Below are 20,401 nucleotides of genomic sequence, written 5' to 3' on the forward strand. Positions count from 1 at the left end.
CCACATAAAGTATGGTTTAAAGAGAAAGGCTTTGCAATCGGGTGTATAGCCTCCTTCAGGATAATTAATTGTACGTCAAAATGTTTTGATGCATGAAAATGTTTTGGGGCTAGTTTACTGTTTTCATTAAGGAACAGGTAACATGACAGCAAATGTAAGGACAAGCATACCAGCATGTGCCAGCAACGTAATAAAATTGTGAAGCCTGTAGAATACTGTGGGTGATATTGAATCAAGTTTTACTCAGAGTAGACCTTTTGAAGTTAATGGACATTAGCCACATTCATTAATTTCCATGGGTCTCTTCTGAATAAAACATAGTTCAATACCTCCCTGTGTTTTGCAATGCAGTGCCTGCAAAGGGATGGTCTGTTTCACTACGTCTTGGGCTGTAAAGAGAATTGTATTTCATTAAAGGTAACCTGGCCCTGTTTGTGATGTACGGAAAAGGCATTCTAGCATAACAACTTGAGATGAATGCTTCAAACTCAATGAAATTCATGAATGCCATGCTTCAGAAAGCAAGAATGAACAAGATGAATCAGACCAGAGATACATGCCTTAGGCAAGTGAACTAATAAGGCGAATGCTGTAAAAGCAAGTTAAGTTACAAGTAAATAAATGATAAAAGCCACGGTTGCTGGCAAGGGCCGCTTTCCCAAGCCAAAAGATGGCAATCTGGTAGAAAGTGAAGCAAAACCTATCCACTGAACTACCTACCCACCCAGAGTGAAAATGTCCTTGAGTCTCCTAGAATCCCACCCTGTACAACATTCCATTAGACTAGACAACAACAAAACTGCTTCCTGGTCTCTGACTGGGGGTGGGGGGGGGGACTTAAGGTTGCCTCTGATGCTATCACTCTCTTTGTGTGAATGTATGGGCAAACAGCATTATTAAGTTATTGCAACTTTTTATAATCCCCTGTGGGTCATCCTGTTCTGTATGTTTATGAAGTGGTAAAGATTTTGTGATTAGGTTGCTCATTCTCCCTGAGAGTCTTCTTGGTAACTCAAAGAAGCTTACATGTTTAATGAGGTACCTTCTCTTAGCTATTTTATAACCCAAAGATGGCGATAAGCGCAGAATATCTTAAATAATGCCTTGTTTTCCTGTAGGGAAAGCAATCTACTCACTGGGATTGTTTCTAGCCACGGTGGCCATATTGGTACAAGAGTAGGGGAGGGCTGCTGCCTTCATGCCCTGGTTCACAAAAGCATGGGGTTGGCCATTGCAGGAGAGAGGATGCTGTTCTGTTCCAGCAAGGCCCTCCTAACATTTTTATGTCCTCTTGGTCATAGACAGTGGATTTAAGCCACCATTTAAGCCTTATGGGAGAATGGGTCATCAGCAACCACCTCAAATACATATGGCCCCAAGTATTATTTTCCATTTTCTGCTAACTTGCAAAATTGCCTTTTAACAGTGCAAACCTATGCATAGTGTTGGACTATGACCTGGGGGGACTAGGGTTCAAATCCCCCCCTCAGCCATGAAGCTCATGGGGTGACCTTGAGCCAGTCACTGCTTCTCAGCCTAACCTACCCCACAGGATTGATGTGGAGATTAAATGGGGATGGATGGTCCAAGAATACCACCTTGAACTCCTTAGTGAAAAGGTGAGATATAAATGCAATGAATAATTACATAAATAATTTAAGTCCAACTCTAATGTGAACGTATGTGAACTGTGCACACACAGGTAAGTGTGTACAGTTGCAGCTTAAAATAATACAGGAAGGGGGTATTCTAAAGTCAGGAATAGGAAAGTAAAAAAACAAAACAAAAAAGCACCCTGAGATTTTGAAAAGTGAGTCAAACGAGAGATTAAAGTTTCAATTTATAACACTTCTGTGTTTTTATTACCAACTCATAAATAAACCCAGCAAGACAAGGGATATAAATATTTTTGTAGTAGTTTATATTAGAGAAGAGGAAAGGAATTTCACATTCAATTAACCACTTAGGTGTTTCTGGAAAGATACCATATGGTCCTTGAATTATTAATTATAGCTTTTTAACGGATTATTGCATGTCAGGGCTGAAAGAGCAGTGGCTCTTGGGAACTGGAGTCTTCCCAAGGCATATCACATGGCCATAGTGCCCAGGAAGAGTGGCACACTGGGACAATGCAGAGGGTCCTTCCTTTCCAAGCCCTTTTGCAGTTGCTGCGGCTACAAGTAAAGGAAGGAACGATGCCTTATGAGGAACGGCTAAGGGAGCTGGGCATGTTTAGCCTGGAGAAGAGGAGGTTAAGGGGTGATATGATAGCCATGTTCAAATATATAAAAGGATGTCACATAGAGGAGGAAGAAAGGTTGTTTTCTGCTGCTCCAGAGAAGCGGACACGGAGCAATGGTTCCAAACTACAAGAAAAAAGATTCCACCTAAACATTAGGAAGAACTTCCTGACAGTAAGAGCTGTTCGACAGTGGAATTTGCTGCCAAGGAGTGTGGTGGAGTCTCCTTCTTTGAAGGTCTTTAAGCAGAGGCTTGACAACCATATGTCAGGAGTGCTCTGATGGTGTTTCCTGCTTGGCAGGGGGTTGGACTCGATGGCCCTTGTGGTCTCTTCCAACTCTATGATTCTATGATTCTATGATTCTATTCTAAGGAGAGGAGAGGTCACTTTGGTAGCTAGCATGGAGAGACTAGGAACCCAGATATTGATCCAGGTTAGCAAAAGGTGTTGCAGGGAGTAGTCCAGGGATTCCTAAAAGTTAACGTCTCCTTGAAGGCACGCTTTTAAGAATCCTAGAAATTCATTTCCAAGCCAGGCTCTGGCAAAATCTAATCACATCCCTGGTCCTATGTATGCTCACTGCTATATGCGGGTCAATGAGGTCTGCAGGCTTCAGAAGAAAGCTCCCAGATTGTATAGAATGCATATTGACTTGTGTCCAAACTCCCCATACACTATGGGGGAAGGCCATTCAGTCACACAGAAAGTAGAGGATGGGGACCCCATTTTTTTCCACAGGCTGCAGACTTTGTGCCACACTACACAGGATCCCAGGAAATTCCAGCCACCCTGAGCGACTCTTGAGGGCAGGGGGATGTAGTCTGAAGGGGGAAGCCAGCAACCCCTCAATGTGTAAGCAAAATGCTACGTTATTACCAAAATGGTGCTGTGGGTTAAACCACAGAACCTAGGGCTTGCCGATCAGAGGGTCGGCGGTTCAAATCCCTGCGACAGGGTGAGCTCCCATTGTTTGGTCCCAGCTCCTGCCAACCTAGCAGTTCGAAAGCACCTCAAAGTGCAAGTAGATAAATAGGTACTGCTCCAGCGGGAAGGTAAACGGCGTTTCCATGCGCTGCTCTGGTTCGCCAGAAGTGGCTTAGTCATGCTGGCCACATGACCCGGAAGCTGTACGCCGGCTCCCTCGGCCAATAAAGCAAGATGAGCGCCGCAACCCCAGAGTCGGTCACGACTGGACCTAATGGTCAGGGGTTCCTTTTCCTTTACCTAAAGTAAAGGTAAAGGACCCCTGGGTGATTAAGTCCAGTCAAAATCCAGTCACACTATGGGGTGTGGCACTCATCTCGCTTTTCAGGCCGAGGGAGCCAGCGTTTGTCCACAGCCAGCTTTCGGGGTCATGTGACCAGCATGACTAAACCACTTCTGGCACAACCCTATTAACTAAAAAAGCACTAATGCTACAGTCACAAAGGGCTGAATTTCATGAGGTCAGTTTTTCCTTAAAAGCTTCAAGTGGTTTACAATTTGACAACTTCCAAACATTCTGCTTCAAGAACTGTGAATAGCTGGGGGGAAATGTTTCCTGAAAACTGTTGGCCTCACTTCAATGGAAGATCGTTGGCTTAAGCTCTACTAAATTAATAGCTCCAACTAACTTGCCCCATTGATTTCAATGGGACCTAAGTGGGATTCAGTTTTCTTGTGATCATTATCTGTAGCTTTTCTGTTCAAATGAAGAAATGAAAGGGCTTTTCTTTTTTTTTTAAAAAAAGCAATCCAAGATTCATGAGCTGGTTTTCAAAGTACTAACTGTGTTATGGTTTTGAAATGAATGCTGAGTTTATGAAACCACCTTTATAAAACAATAACCAGAGACTATTTACAGAAAAATCCACAAAGGGTTTGTTACATATTCATTTAATTTTCCTCTTCCTACACGCAGCCTCGTAAAACCTAGTTTTACAGTGTACTTTAAGATGACCCAGTTGAAAGTTAATCCAAGGGTATACAATTTGTATAAACAAATGGGTTTTCCACTTTGGCTGAAGCAGCAAGTTACAAGCATTCCAAAACTAAAGGATGTTTTCACAAGCGTCTCTAAAATCTGAATTTTTTTATTTTTCTGGGTTTGCAAATTGAATGAAAGAGCCACACTGACCACAACATATATTTCACTTAAAAATGACCCACTTCTGCTTTCTGTACAACATTATAAAAACACTCAGAAGTTCTTCAATGCATATTTAAACTGTTTGCAGCCTCACTTGTGTAAAATGCACGCAGGCTAATGATTACATTATACCCTTTAGGAAATTGAAAAAGAAGTAACAGCCAAACATTTTGAAGTAGTCTCAATATTTTTTCTATGCTTTGCAGTAAGCCTAAACTATGCCTGGGGTCCAGACAGCTACCTTAGGTGCATCCAAGTCACTGGTCTTATTCAAGGATGTTTTTACTTGCCCCTCCTATTTTGAATGTTAGACTCCTCACCTCAAGCTATATTATTACTAGTGGCATTTATTTCACTTGCGAATTGCTTCCCATGAGTCATCCCAAAGCAATTTACAATATAATAACAGATATAAAACAGTTCCACAGATAAAAAACTTTTTTAAATGATAACATAAAATCATTTGGGTGGCAGTCAACTAATTTTTACTCAGAAATTAATGGATATGACTAAGTCCATTAACCTTCGTTTTCTTTTAAAATATCAATCCGCATGAAATATGGTACTCACAGTATTAGGAACATATGGCAATCCATAGAATTTCTCTTGAGTTTCCTTCAAAATCTCTGTGGTTGACTTCTCTAGAGGATGTTTCCCATGGTATATTTGGTCCAAGACAGCATAAAAGATCTAGATAGATAATATATATATACTGAGCTATGGCTCACTCTTGCTATTCAGCATGTGATTAACAAATTCAGACATGCAGCAGAACAAAAGAGATTACAGTGGTGCCCCGCAAGACGAATGCCTCGCAAGACAAAAAACTCGCTAGACGAAAGGGTTTTCCGTTTTTCGAGGTGCTTCGCAAGACGAATTTCCCTATGGGCTTGCTTCGCAAGACGAAAACGTCTTGCGAGTTTGCTTCCTTTTTCGTAAAACTGTTAATACCCGGGGAATCCGTGCCCTGCAAGACGAAAAAATCGCAAGACGAAGCGAATTATTTTCGTCTTGCGAGGCACCACTGTAAAATACATGCATTTGCTTGCTTTTCTTTATGAGAGTAATATAGAATAACGTTCAGAATAATACTAATTTTATTATTATTTGTACCTTGCCCACCTGACTGAGTTGCCCCAGCCATCTGGGCGTCTTCCAAATATATAGGTAAAAGGTAAAGGACCCCTGGAGGGTTAAGTCCAGTCAAGGGCAACTATGGGGTTGCGGCACTCATCTCACTTTCAGGCCGAGGGAGCTGGCATTTGTCCACAGACAGTTTTCCAGGTCATGTGACCAGCATGGCTAAACTTCTACTGGCACACGGAAGACCGTGATGAGTGCCAGAGTGCATGGAAATGCCATTTACCTTCCCACCGCAGCGGTACCTATTTATCTACTTGCACTGGCGTACTATTGAACTGCTAAGTTGACAGGAGAAGGGACCGAGCAACGGGAGCTCACCCTGCTGCGGGGATTCGAACCACCGACCTTCTGATCAGCAAGCCCAAGAGGCTCAGTGGTTTAGACCACAGCGCCATCCGCAACACACACACACACACACACACACACACACACACAAATAAAAAAAAACAACATAATTCTGTTCACATGTTCAATACTGGGGAAGAGTTTTAGTTCAGTAAAAGAGCATATGGTTTGTATGGAGAAGACTCTAGCTACCGTCCCTGGCATCTCCGAAAGACCTCTGTCTGTAAACTTGGACAGCTACTACCAATCAGCATAGATAACACTGAGCTAGATGGTGATCTGATTCTGCCCAATAAACCTTCCTGTGATGTTCCCATTCTCAAGTCTTGTGCATGCACAAAAATCCTGCTTTTTCAAAAGGAAGCCGCCATACATCCATAGGACTTCAGCCTGATCCTTAAAAGATACCATACTGTCGCATCAGGTAGGTATGCACATGTGTCTTATCGACTCTTGTATTACAAAAGCATCCTCCACACAGCCCTCAGGATCTTTATTTCTGCACAGCTGTTATAAAAGGACACCTGAGCAAATCTAAGGCTTCCACTTCTTCCATCAGTACTAATTTCTAGCTAAATACCTGGAGTTAATAGGACCAAGTCAGGGAGACAGGAAAGCAGAGGAGAAATCAAGCACTATGCTGGATCCACCAGCATATTTTTGCAGTGTTATTTGAACAGCAGCTAATATATTGAAGGCAGGCTGGGACATATGGTTGGTTTCTAGCCAAATTTTGATTGAGGCCATCATTGATGTGCTATTTATAAAGAAACATTGCAGAAACCGGGAGGGGGGGGGGTGTTACTCCATTTTTTGCTTTTGACATCTTAATAACTGGTCTTATCAATCAAAGCCTAGAGCAAAGTTATAAAGAATCAAATTATAATTAATTTGAGTCATGAATGGTTGCTGTACATTAAAAATATACTGTCTTTTTTAAAAAAAACAGGGTGGCAGTCATTATCCCCACTGCAGTCTTTGTGGGAGTGGCAAGATGTGGATTCCAAACCATGAGAAGAACATCTTCATGAAAAACCAAACCCCAGTATTGTACCACATAAATTCCCATGGAAAACTATAGTGGTGGGGAGAATTCCTTTCCAGGTCCTTTTCAAACTAGTCTTAGAACATAAAGACAGGGTTCTGGTGTCCTCCCAGTACGGCCACAATCTCTCATCCCACAAAAGAGCTCGCACTAGAAATTTGGATGGGAAGTAACATTTTGTAAGATAGTGTATCTAAAATGAAACGAGAGGATTGATTCACCAGAGTTACCGACTTTTAGGTCTCATGTGCTTCTCTTTCCCAATTAAGGCAACATGGCTGAAAAATGCTTAATGCTGATTGAATTGCACCAAAGAACCACCGATTTATCAGCCCTGTGCTCTGTGGAACTTGGCACAGAACATTGTAACATGACCTTGCCACCCACTTATCTCTCATCTGGTGAGAGGCCTGTAAAAACTCAATTACTATGAGGCTCTACAACTTTTATAGATATGCCAGTACTTTTGCCTGGAGGCTCCCTTATTCTGCCTTTTGGCGGAGCAAAAATTAAATTACTTCAGATTGCAGGAGGGTTATTCTATTTTGGACCACCTCATCTGTTTGTTTGTTTTTTAAAAGATCCTTGCACCTAAAAATATAACCCATGAGGGAGAGAGCTGGACTGTGTGCAATGAGGGTTTAAATGCAACTACCCATGTGAAACAGTACAGTTCAGAAAAGACTCTAGCGATATGTGAAAGAAGAACTAAGAGCCTCTACCCTAGATTTGGAATTCCAAATATTCCCAGTCAAACTGTGGGTTTGGAGAGAACTGAAGGGGAAAGAGCTAAGAATTTAAAGTTATAATTATCTAAGCCTTGATATCCTGTAGAGGCTTGGAGGAGACAGACATTTAACCACAATTATGTTTCAGACTGTCCTTGTTCTTTGTGGAATGAGGTGGGTGACCTATGCATAACTCTTAGTCACCCTGCAATTTCCAAAGCAAGCTTGGTGTTGGAGAAATTGCTATGACTGCCAAGGGAGAGAAAAGTGACTGCTATTACAGCTCTTGATGTCATGACAGAAGGGCTCAGCATGTTCCAGGATGGTATATTTTTTAAGCGGCAAACCTGAGAAAAGACAGGACGGTTTTCTCCATCACTGGGACCTTATGATCAACTCAGAGATCCCCCTACCGATGTCAGTTCAGATAGCATACTGCAAGGGCACAAGAAAAGCACTCTATGTACTTGCTCTCCACTTGTGTCATTCATTCATTAATTCATTCATTCATATATATTCTTCAAGCACTGTATCGCATGTTAAGGGAAATAAATGAAAAGGGAGATACCAGGTGATTTTCTTACCCAATAAACTAGAAGTTCTAATTATTTTGTTCACTGATTAATCTCCCCAAAAAGAGCTCTTTTAATAATTTGAGAGCCATAAACAAACCAAATGCAGTTTCATTAAAATAAACACAACTGAAAGCTTTATTCAGTATTCTCTTAGAGATGAACTTCCTTGGGGAAGATTTTTTATGATTAAGCCAATATGTTATGGGCGTAAATTACCTAAAATAGAATCAGTTCTCATTTAGAATGTTCAAATGCATTTCCTCTTTAGAATAAATTAGATTTGGGTTCATAAATAAATAAATACATTTACATACTAGATTAGCTCGCGATTTCCCCCGAAATGCATTTATTTGTTATAGATTTGTTCTGGCTTATGCATTTATCAGAGTCTTTAGAAATAAGCATGTAAACATTTCTAACGGATTATGTTGCTTCTGTTAGAATGATTAGTTTTTGGAAAAGCACATGGCAACTTAGGAACCATTCAAGTCCATTGCCAGAATGAAAACTTGGCTTGCATGCTCTTGTTCTGCATATTTATATTTTAGGCTGACAGTTTCCAGTGCCTTTTATTTAATGGATCCACACAAAAAAGCTGCAACACCATGCACACTTAATTTGCAGACGTCCCACTGAAGTTAGAGTGACTTTTATTACATATATATATATATATATATACACACACACACACACACACACACACACACACAAAATTAACCAAGAAAAAAGAAGAAACAAAAAACAAAGTAAAACACAATTTGGCTTTGATAAGGCCCCACATTATTTGGCCTTATCCTCCAATCCAGAGGTCACAAGCAAGACATTTAGATTCAGGAACCCACTATAATCTATCATAAGGAAGCAGGAACAATCATTCTATCTGTGCACCAAATTTAGAGATCAAAGGCACATCATGGGGCTAGTGCAGATGTAATGCTGGCTCTTTGTTACCCATGACCAAGAAAAGTGGGAGGCAGCTATCCTCCCATATTCTCTTCATTCCCACTCTGCCTTAACTAGAGTTCAGATAAATATTGGCACTGACCTTCAACCAGTTCACACTAACCAAGTTTGCCCTTAAACTAGGATCTGAACCCCAGTTTAAACTGCAGTTTCAGATCCTGATTAAAAGGAAACCTAGTTCAGCACTAGCACTAGAGGCAAGTTAAGGCAGAGGGGAATTCACGCTAGTGTTTGGAAGATGTGCTTCTGAAGCTGACTGTCTCTTTTTTAATTGAAGTCAAGAAGAAACCAGAGTTAAAATTCACATCATTCCATAGAAGTAGGTTTTCACTGGCTGCTGCACAATGTAGAAATCTCTTTCCCTACAGAGTTCCCTGAACTTTTTCTAACAGCATTGCAGACTTTAAAAAGCTTAGATTGACTTTTGACTGTCAAGTTTTAGCTTTAAGAAAAGTTTATTTGGATATGTATTACTTTCAAACTGCAACTCATTCTACACTTAAGAGTCGATGACATTAAAATCCCATAAAGTTTTAAAGTAATTCATTTTAAGTATTCAACAGTTGTACAAATGTGCCAAAGAATCTGCATCACTGAGTCATAACTTTAAAATGATGCTGTGCTAATCTTAAGATCTTTCACAACTTCATAGTAAGGTTAAAATCACATGGAACCAAACAACATACCTGAAGCTGCATGTCGGCAGCAGCACAAACTTTCTTAGATTCGCAGAGTCTTGACACCATATGTTTGGGCAATGGCTTGAAAAATAATAAAAAAAGAAGATGGGGAGATGGAAATCTTTTAAACAATTTTTAAATAGACTCAACGAACAGACAAAGTAACAGTCACGTGCAAGTAAAATGTGTATTTAATTGTATGCTGGAAAAGAACATGGCTCAGGGCTCTCTGTTGTTTCTACCACCTATTTCGCATCTTGATTGTTTAATGAAAGGACACTTGTTTTTTTTTTTTTTTATAAATATTTATTAAGATTTTTTAAAATACAAAATGCAAAAATAATAAACAATATGACATGGATCATAACACATTTTTCAGAACTTCTTTGGACTCCCTCGCGTCTCCCACTCCCACTTACATCGTTATAAATTTTTTCCAGCAATTTATCATCTTGTTTATATTCTTAAATTTTGTTCAATTAATTTAATCTATTCTCCACAAATTTTATGTTTCCCTCAGTCTCACTTATCGTCAAGTTCAATCTAATTCAATGGTAGGCAATTATTTATGATCTAGCATCCTTCTTAGCATTCAACCAAATTACAATACTTTTGTAGATAAATCTTGAATTTCTTCCAGTCTTCTTCAACCCTCTCTTCTCCCAGGTCTCGGATTCTGCCAGTCATCTCGGCCAGTTGCATATAGTCCATCAGCTGCATCTGCCATTCTTCCAGTGTGGGTAGATCTTGAGTTTTCCAGCTCTTGGCGATGAGTATCCTTGCTGCCGTTGTTGCATACATAAAAAACGTTCGGTCCTTCTTTAACACCTTCTGGCCGACAATGCCCAGAAGGAAGGCCTCTGGTTTCTTAGTAAAGGTATACTTAAATACCTTTTTCAACTCATTATAAATCATTTCCCAGAAGGCCTTCACTCTAGGGCAAGTCCACCAGAGGTGAAAGAATGTTCCTTCATGTTCTTTACATTTCCAACATTTATTATCAGACAAATGGTATATTTTGGCAAGTTTAACTGGGGTCATGTACCATCTATATATCATTTTCATTACATTTTCCTTCAAAGCATTACATGCAGTGAAGTTCAGCCCAGTGGTCCACAACCTTTCCCAGTCCTCAAACATAATATTATGCCCAATATCCTGAGCCCACTTTATCATAACCGATTTAACCATTTCGTCTTGTGTATTCCATTTCAGCAGCAAGTTATACATTCTTGATAAGACCTTAGTTTTTGGCTCTAACAATTCTGTTTCCAACTTCGATTTCTCCACCTGGAACCCTAACTTTTTGTCATTTTTAAAAACTTCTTTAATCTGAGCGTAATGTAACCAGTCTCGCACTTTATCCTTCATTTTCTCCAAACTCTGCAATTTCCAATTGTCTCCATCTTTTTCTAATATTTCCCAATATTTTGGCCAGTTGGCCTCCATATTGAGTCTTTTTCGGGCCTTAGCTTCCAGAGGTGAAAGCCACCTCGGAGTTTTATTTTCCAATAAGTCTTTGTATTTTGTCCAGACTTTAAAAACTGCTTTCCTGACAATATGGTTCTTAAAGACCTTGTTAATCTTAACCTTATCGTACCATAGATATGCATGCCAACCAAAGGCATTGTTAAACCCTTCCAAGTCCAATACGTCAGTGTCCTCAAGAAGTAGCCAGTCTTTTAGCCAGCAAAAGGCTGCGGCTTCATAATACAACTTTAGGTCTGGCAGGGCAAAGCCCCCTCTTTCTTTCGCATCAGTTAGTATCTTGAACTTAATTCTGGGCTTTTTGCCCTGCCAGACAAATCTAGATATATCTCTCTGCCACTTCCGGAAACACTCTGTCTTGTCCACAATCTGCAATGTTTGAAACAAAAACAACATCTTTGGCAATACATTCATCTTAACAGCAGCGATTCGGCCTAACAGAGAAAGCTTCAATTTTGTCCAACTATCCAAATCTCTCTTAATTTCAGACCAACATTTTTCATAATTATCCTTAAATAGACTCAGATTTTTTGCTGTTATGTTTACCCCTAGGTACTTTACTTTTTTAACCACAGTTAGTTCCGTTTCTCTCTGAAACTGTTCCGACTCTACATCTGTCAGATTTTTCCCCAACACCTTAGTTTTCTGTTTATTTAGTTTAAATCCTGCCACCCGACCAAAATCTTGAATCAGTTGTAATACTCTTTTTGTACTAGATTCTGGCTCCTGCAGGGTCAAAACTAGGTCATCTGCATGTTTAATGAAAGGACACTTGGCTTGGCTTTCCATGCTACCTTCTAGTCTGGAGAAGGTAAATGGTTGTGCAAGTAAAAACATAGCCAGCTGCTTGCTTAGGACCTGGAGAAGAAGTAGCAATAGTTGGATCAGCATGTCACACAAAATATATTCTTCCAGCAGAGGAGAAGAAAAGTTAAGGTTTTCCCCTTCTCACAGAAGAGAATAAAACCAGCAGAAAAAGCAGGTAAGAAGAAATGGAAGAAATGAAATCTCTGCTCCAGATTTTTGGGGGGATGAAGAGGTAGGAAAAAGACAAAGGAGAAAGGAAAGGAAAAATTCAAAGGGGAAACTTGAGATCAAAGGCAGATGGGGGGAAAGAGAGAATCCCTGTTTGCTTTGGGCAAAGGCAGACAGGGGCAGAACTGAAAGAGAACCTACAGGAAATTGATCACATCACATGTTCCTTACTTGGGCAAACCGTAAGACACAACCCATCATGTGGATGTATTGTATGCCAGCCAGGGAATAATAATAATGATAATAATGATAATAATGATAATAATGATAATAATAATAATAATAATAATAATAATAATAATAATAATTTATTATTTATACCCCGCCCATCTGGCTGGGCCTCCCCAGCCACTCTGGGCGGCTTCCATAGAAACCAAAAATACAGTAAAATCACACGTTAAAAACTTACCTGAACAGGGCTGCCTTAAGATGTCTTCTGAATGTCAGGTAGTTGTTTATCGCTTTGACATCTGCTGGAAGGGCGTTCCACAGGGCGGGTGCCACTACCGAGAAGGCCCTCTGCCTGGTCCCCTGTAGCTTTGCTTCTCGCAATGAGGGAACCGCCAGAAGGCCCTCGGCGCTGGACCTCAGCGTTCGGGCAGAATGATGGGGGTGGAGACGCTCCTTCAGGTATACTGGACCGAGGCCGTTTAGGGCTTTAAAGGTCAGCACCAACACTTTGAATTGTGCTCGGAAACGTACTGGGAGCCAATGTAGGTCTTTCAAGACCGGTGTTATATGGTCTCGGCAGCCGCCCCCAGTCACCAGTCTAGCTGCTGCATTCTGAATTAGTCACCTTCAAAGGTAGCCCCACGTAGAGTGCATTGCAGTAGTCCAAGCGGGAGATAACCAGAGCATGCACCACTCTGGCGAGACAGTCCGCAGGCAGACAGGGTCTCAGCCTACGTACCGGATGGAGCTGGTAAACAGCTGCCCTGGACACACATTTGACCTGTGCCTCCATGGACAGCTGTGAGTCCAAAATGACTCCCAGGCTGTCTACCTGGTCCTTCAGGGGCACAGTTAGCCCATTCAGGACCAGGGAATCCTCCACACCTGCCGGCCTCCTGTCCCCCAAAAACAGTACTTCTGTCTTGTCAGGATTCAACCTCAATCTGTTAGCCGCCATCCATCCTCCAACCGCCTCCAGACACTCACACAGGACCTTCACCGCCTTCACTGGTTCTGATTTAAAAGAGAGGTAGAGCTGGGTATCATCCGCATACTGATGAAACCCAGCCCAAACCTCCTGATGATCTCTCCCAGCGGCTGCATGTAAATGTTGAAAAGCATGGGGGAGAGGACAGAACCCTGAGGCACCCCACAAGTGAGAGCCCAGGGGTCTGAACACTCATCCCCCACCACCACTTTCTGAACACGGCCCAGGAGGAAGGAGCGGAACCACTGTATGACAGTGCCCCTAGCTCCCAGCCCCTCAAGACGGTCCAGAAGGATGTTATGGTCGATGGTATCAAACGCCGCTGAGAGATCCAGCAGAACTAGGAAACAGCTCTCACCTTTGTCCCTAGCCCGCCGGAGATCATCAACCAGTGCGACCAAGGCAGTTTCAGTCCCATGATGAGGCCTGAATCCCAACTGGAAGGGATCCAAATGGTCCGCTTCTTCCAGGCGTGCCTGGAGTTGTTCGGCAACCACTTGCTCAATCACCTTGCCCAAGAATGGAAGATTTGAGACTGGGCGATAGTTGGCCATCGTGGCCGCATCTAAAGATGGTTTTTTAAGAAGCGGTTTAATAACCGCCTCTTTCAGTGGGTCTGGGAAGGCTCCCTCACGGAGGGAAGCATTCACCACCCCACGAAGCCCATCGCCCAGTCCTTCCCGGCTAGCTTTTATAAGCCAGGATGGGCAAGGATCCAGGAGACAGGTGGTTGGCTTCACTCGTCCAAGCAGCCTGTCCACATCCTCGGAGGTAACAGATTGGAATTGATCCCACTCAACTTGACTAGACAGAACTCTAGCACTCTCCCGCCCCGGCCCTGCAGAAGAATCAGTTCTCTTCTTGTTACAAATCTATACCACATCAAGAAACACAGACAGGTAAACTATTCCAGGCAAACAAACACTCCGGTTTATGATAGGAGAAAGTATCTACTGTTAGCTATGAGGAGAAAGGCAAGAAGAAAGATGCTTCATTTGATATAGCTTCTCACATTAAAAAAAATGGAGCAAGAATAAAATAAATTAGAAGTCTGAAGACAAAACTATATGCTACTAACAACACTGTATATCTTTTTGTCCAGTTTTCCCCTCTCCTCTATAATATAGCCTATCTCCTGGGATCATCCTGATATGTGTTTACCTGGCCCTAACAACATGAAGGAACAGATTAAGTTTTTCTACACAATATAGAGCGAAGTGCGAAGACTGAACACGGAATGCTTCTTACTAATTTATACTTGTGCCCTGAATGTCAGTGTGACCAAATCCTTCAACTTGTTAAAGAGCCTCTGTAGCTTCAAAAATGGAATACAGATGTCTGGCATTTACAAACAGCTCTTCAATCATGCCTGAAGCTTTACAGTTGAAGTGTTTAAGAATTGTTCTATCAAAGAATTGTTGCTATTACAAAATAGCAACATGGTCAGGTTCTGTACTAATTATGACATCTAGAAAAACTACTCATGTAAGTAGAACAAAAGCAGCTGCATCAAAGTTATTGAGAACCAATAAAAACATTATCAGCAAATTAGATGGAAGTGAAAATGGGCAAGAAATGCTCCTAAACTGAAATGCTTCCCATAGTAGTTAACCACACAAGATCTATAATTTTCCCATCCAGAAAATAGCAGTATAGTTTTGAAAACTTAAGAATATCCAGTGTGCAAAGCTGTAATTTCAATTGCACCATTTAAACAGCAGACAATTATTCCACACTGTAGTACAACTGCTATTCTGGGACTTAGCCCCCAGACATGGACCCCTTGATTAGAATGATTTCTAAACGAGAAAAAAGCAGATCTCTTTCCCCACTCCCTCCCACCCAAAAAAACACCGGTAAAGAATACAAACATAAACATATAACAGAGACGTAAATGTTAGACCACACACAGGCCTAATCAGCACCATTGCAGATAAAAGCAAGACAGGTGGACCCAAGGCTTTCCTCTTCTTAATAATGAAAGAAATGTTAAACTGAAAATATAACGTAACTCTCTGAAGCTGATAATTGCTACTTTGCCAGTTAATCCTTTACTCCTCTGAGCTCCAAAGCTGTATCCCAGGTGGCATCTAATGCTTAAAGGTGGGTGGGGGGGAGAGATAAGAGGCTCAAAGAACACTGCATCAGCTCATCCCAGGATTCCCCCTAGACCACATCTGCATAACACAAGATGAGCAGAAGCTGTGGATGAGTGGTTCTGCCTATTCTGGAAGGAAGGAAAATTTAATGTGATAGTGAGAGGGGCAAGCGATAGTCCAGAAAGCCCACCTTTAGGCTGAGCGAAGCAGCCACCTCTGAAGGCCTAAGCTGAGGGTGTGTGGGGACTCCTGCCATTGCCTGCCTCCCAGGCCATTTCTTCTACTTCCCTCTGCTGGGGAAAAACTGTAGGTGGGATTCATCTAAGAAGCCCAATCAACGGAAGTCCTGAGCAAGGACTTCCACTTGCACAACAGGGTTTTCCCCTCTCCCCCTGAAATTGGCTCACGGGGGGTGGGAGAATCCCCAGAACATGAGGGGAGCCGAGGGCAGAGTGTTCCATCCGGCAAACGGAAATGCCTGCACAGACTGAATGTTCCCAACAGTGCAATGCTGAATCCCACCCTTTGTGTGCCACACTAAGAAAAGCTTACAAAAGGAACCATTTAATTAAATGAATAAATCTGCTGGCCACTGCTGGAAACCCAGTGTTAGCTTGGTGGGTCTATAGTCTGACTCGGCAAGGCTCTTCTTATGTTCTAAACCAGGGATGATGAACCTGTGACCTGTTGTAAATAAAAATACGCCCTTTTCCCTTATGGGGTATCCAAGAGCCCATATAGAGTCCTTACATAGGTTCCCTATTGGTAGGAGAAAATAACAGAGGCCAACCAGAGAATATTGAGAAGCAATGCAGCTAGTGAGCCTGATCTTTATTGATCTGTTGCAACAGGGTGCTCCCCTCACATGCGGGAAAGGAGGAGGACCCACAAAAATGCTGTACAAGGGCTTATAAAGACTTTTGAAATTCCCATCCTGTAGATCAAGACCACCCCCCAGAAACATCATACATACACCACAGGAGGGGTGTAACCTAAGACCACCCCTCAGATACATCACAGAAAAGGTGGTCTTAAAACAGAAATTTCAATATTGTTTTTCTCTTGTCCTTGATTATTTCCTGTCTGGCAGGTTACTTGATTGGATTGCCTGAGGAGCCTGGCCAGTCTTTTGTAATGATAAGGCTCACACCCTTATTCAAACACAGACATACCCTTAAGACAGGTTTTGTGAAGGAAGAGACAATGGGGAGGCTTTTCCATTTTGACCTTGCAGAGAAAACATTTGGCCAGTTTAGGAATCAAAATGGTTCCAGGTTGGTCTTCCTGTGCTGATCTATGTATGTGCGGTTATGAACATTACCATATATCTAAGACCATAAAATTCCTATCACAGACCCTACCCAGATGTTAGTGGACTACAACTTGCATCAGTCCCAGGCATCATGGCTACTGGACAAGGATGCTGGGAGTTGTAATACTGTGACCTCTATAAGGATACAGGTTCCCCATTCCTGAACAAAACTTCCTTCTTCCCAGTCATGACCCATCACGGTCACTAAACACCTGAGAAAGAGTCCCCATTTACACATTCAATATACTCATAGTTGTTGGGTTGTTGTTTTTTAAAAAAAGAAGTCTACGGTACAAAATATAAACATTTAAAAACTTGGCAGGAGGGAATGGTTTTATTTTATAGGGCTCTAATTTTTAACACACTTACAGCCAAATTGGCTCTTCTAGTATAACTTTACTTTTTTTGCAGTTTTATACTTTGGCTGTTTCAAATCACATCAAACAGAAACTGAGCCTCAGAGCTGTCAAGTGGTATCCTGTTTTAAACAGAACAAAATAGCAGAACCCTGCTAATTGGTATTTTGGTAAACCACAATCCCACAAATCCTCGCTGAAATGGAAATCCAGGTTTGCAGCTCAGTGAAGCATAGAGCAGGAAGCCCTTTGTTGTCAGGGAATGAGAAACACCACTAACCATTCACCTCTCTGGGATAGTAGAGGGGTGAAAGCATCCCTCCTGGCGCAGTTAAAGCACCACTGCAGGTAACAGAACAAGGCAGCACCACACATATTTCCCCTCTGCAGCAGGGGTGGGGAGTCCCAGGCCCAGGCTCAAATGTGGCTCTCTAGGCTTCTTCATCCAGCCCTCAAGACTCTACTTGAGGCATACCTCTTTCTTAGGCCTCAGCCCTCACTAGGCTTGCTCTACACTCTTGTAGACTGTTCCTGCCTGCCTGGAATGTGTCTTCAAACTTTTCCTTGCATGGATGGAGAGGTGTGTGTGTGTGTGTGTGTGTGGAAACCTCTGCTTTCGGCATGACCAGAATATACAAAGGTAAGAGTCAAATTCGTAGCTGGCAAATTACAAATTACCGTAATTTTCGCTCCAAAACACACACTTTTTTGCTCCTAGAAAGTAAGGGAAAATGCCTGTGCGTGTTATGGAGTGAATGCACTCGACCGGAGCCATGGCTCTAGCTTTGATTGCTTTACAGCCAGGAGGAGGGGGAGGAGGGGGAGGAGGGGAGGAGGAGGGAGGGAAGGAGAGCCATGGCAGCAAAGCGGGCAGCAGCCGCTTACACGCGAGGAGGGACAGACGGGAGCCATAGCGAGCTGGAAAAAGTGCCGCGTAGCCAGCAACAGCTGCTGCAGCCTCAGCTAGCAAAGGTCCGTGCGCTCTCTAAACGGAGCAATGAGGCTGCAGAGGGACGGCAGGGCACAGGAGGGCTCTGAGCCACGAGCGCAGTGAAAACCAGTAAAAACGTTTTTAAAAAGGCTGCTGGGGATAGGAGGGCATGGGATGAGGGAGAGGGGGAAATTACGATTCTCCCAGCGTCTCAGGTGATCCGCTGAGCAGGACTTGGGTTGCAGGGGATTCGCCATTAGCTGCGTAAAGCAGCAAAGCGGGAGAGGAAAGGAGCTGCTTACACTGCTGTAAGTGGCTGCTGTCCGGTTGGCTCCTTTAAAGCAACAGTGCTCTTTCCCTCCCCCCTCCCCGCTCAGCTCGCCGAAAAGCTCCTTTTCCACACACCCCATGCGAGCTCCTTCTACCCTTAAACCCCTCTTCTGCATCATTAGCAGCATCCTTCTCCACACACCCCACGTGTGTTCCTTCTCCCCTTAAACCCCTCTTCTGCATTATTAGCAGCATCCTTCTCCACACACCCCACACGTGCTCCTTGTCCCTTGAATGCTTTCCCTTCCCTCCCCACTTAAAACGTGGTTACAAAGCACGGATCCACATGGATCCTCAGGATTTTTGCACTGGATCACCCCAAGTTCACCATCAGATCACATAGCATATCCATGGCTACAGCCTGCACCAAAAAACACACACGCACCCACTGTTTCATGGGGCTGCAATGGCGCAAAAACGTGGTTACAAAGCATGGATCCACATGGATCCTCAGGATTTTTGCATTGGGCTACCCCAAACTCACAGTCAGATCACGTCTGTGGCCACAGCATGAACCACAAAAATCATACATCCACTGTTTCATTTAGAATATTTTTTTCTTGTTTTCCTCCTCTAAAAACTACGTGCATGTTATGGTCAGGTGGGTGTTATAGAGCGAAAAATACAGTAATATGTCCCTGGGACCAGATAACTTTCACCTAACTGTCCTTAAATCATTGAAATGTGAACTTGCTGAACTTCTGTTTGTTTTTTACAAAATGCAACTTATTAAAATTAGCCATCTTGCCAAATTATTGCAGGGCAACCAACTGGACACTATTTTATTTTTTAAAAAAGATAGTATCTGGAACCTATGGCCTGCTAGCCCAGAGGTAGTCAATGTGGTGCACTCCTGGTGTTGCTGAACTACAACTCCCATTATCCCTGACCACTGACCATGCTGGCTGAGGCCAATGGGAGCTGCAGTCCAGTGCACCACAAAGGCTAGCCCAGGGTAGCCATTCTTCTGCCTCAGGTAAATGGATTATTAAAGCTAGCATTATTAAACCCTTGCTGAGAATTAATCCACATGGTTTCTGCAAAGGGTACTCCTGCCTCAGCAACCTTTTATAATTCTTTAAAAATGTCAACCTGTGACAGCATATCACTATTTCTAACCGACAGCTCAGATGGCAAATGCCAACATGACTGTAGCCAAAACAGGGCTACTGAAGAACAAAGGGAGTTATCAGCATGCTCAGGGGAACCTTGAGATAAGCAGAAGTACAAAAGTTCTTTTTCAAAACAACAAAAAACCTAAAGGGGCTATCTCTTCCCAATCATCCCAGACTAACCTTACTTTATAGCCACAGTCTCTTGAGAATTGGCTGGAAAATGAAAGGGAAGGGGAGGAATGGGAATGGCCAATGAAGGGGGGACAGGGCCACAGAAGTCATGGGACTTCAAAACACTGCCAGTCGCTGGTGGGTAGGAGAAGGCTATTTGATAGAGACTACAAAGAGTGCAGAGGGGATAAAGAGAGGAGAGGAAGATGAGTGGCTATTTCTATGTCTTTTCCTGAGATTCAGTTAGGAATTGTGTGTGTGTGTGTGTGTGAGAGAGAGAGAGAGAGAGAGAGAGGGGAGAGGGAGAGGGAGAAACAAACAAACAAACAAACAGAGCTGGATGGAGATGTGAGGTCATGATGATTTTTAGGTCATCAGCACCTAACATAATCAATCAGTCAATCACTTTCTCTCTGGCTTACACCCACCCACCCACACCCCTGCCTATCCATCCCATTCCCTCTTCATTTTCTCTTCCTTTCTCACAAAGAAAGTAACTGAGAAAACATATTTTAATGATATTAGTTGTTGTTGTTTAGCCATTTAGTTGTGTCCG

The 20,401-nt window shown here is 42.6% G+C and overlaps 1 protein-coding gene across 2 annotated transcripts in view; it reads right to left on the reverse strand.

Moving 5' to 3' along the window:
* MIPEP (mitochondrial intermediate peptidase) overlaps positions 1–20,401 on the reverse strand; it is a 56,962-nt gene that overhangs the window by 12,503 nt on the left and 24,058 nt on the right. For both annotated transcript variants that reach the window (XM_079973725.1, XM_079973726.1), the window contains exons 15-16: positions 9,856–9,930; positions 4,941–5,060 (exon numbers count right to left, since the gene is read on the reverse strand). In XM_079973725.1, the coding sequence (XP_079829851.1) occupies positions 4,941–5,060; positions 9,856–9,930 (195 nt within the window). The remainder of the gene's footprint in view (positions 1–4,940; positions 5,061–9,855; positions 9,931–20,401) is intronic.

The sequence above is a fragment of the Podarcis cretensis genome, assembly GCF_951804945.1.
Source record: "Podarcis cretensis genome assembly, chromosome: 4".
In the NCBI taxonomy this organism is placed as follows: Eukaryota; Metazoa; Chordata; class Lepidosauria; order Squamata; family Lacertidae; genus Podarcis; species Podarcis cretensis.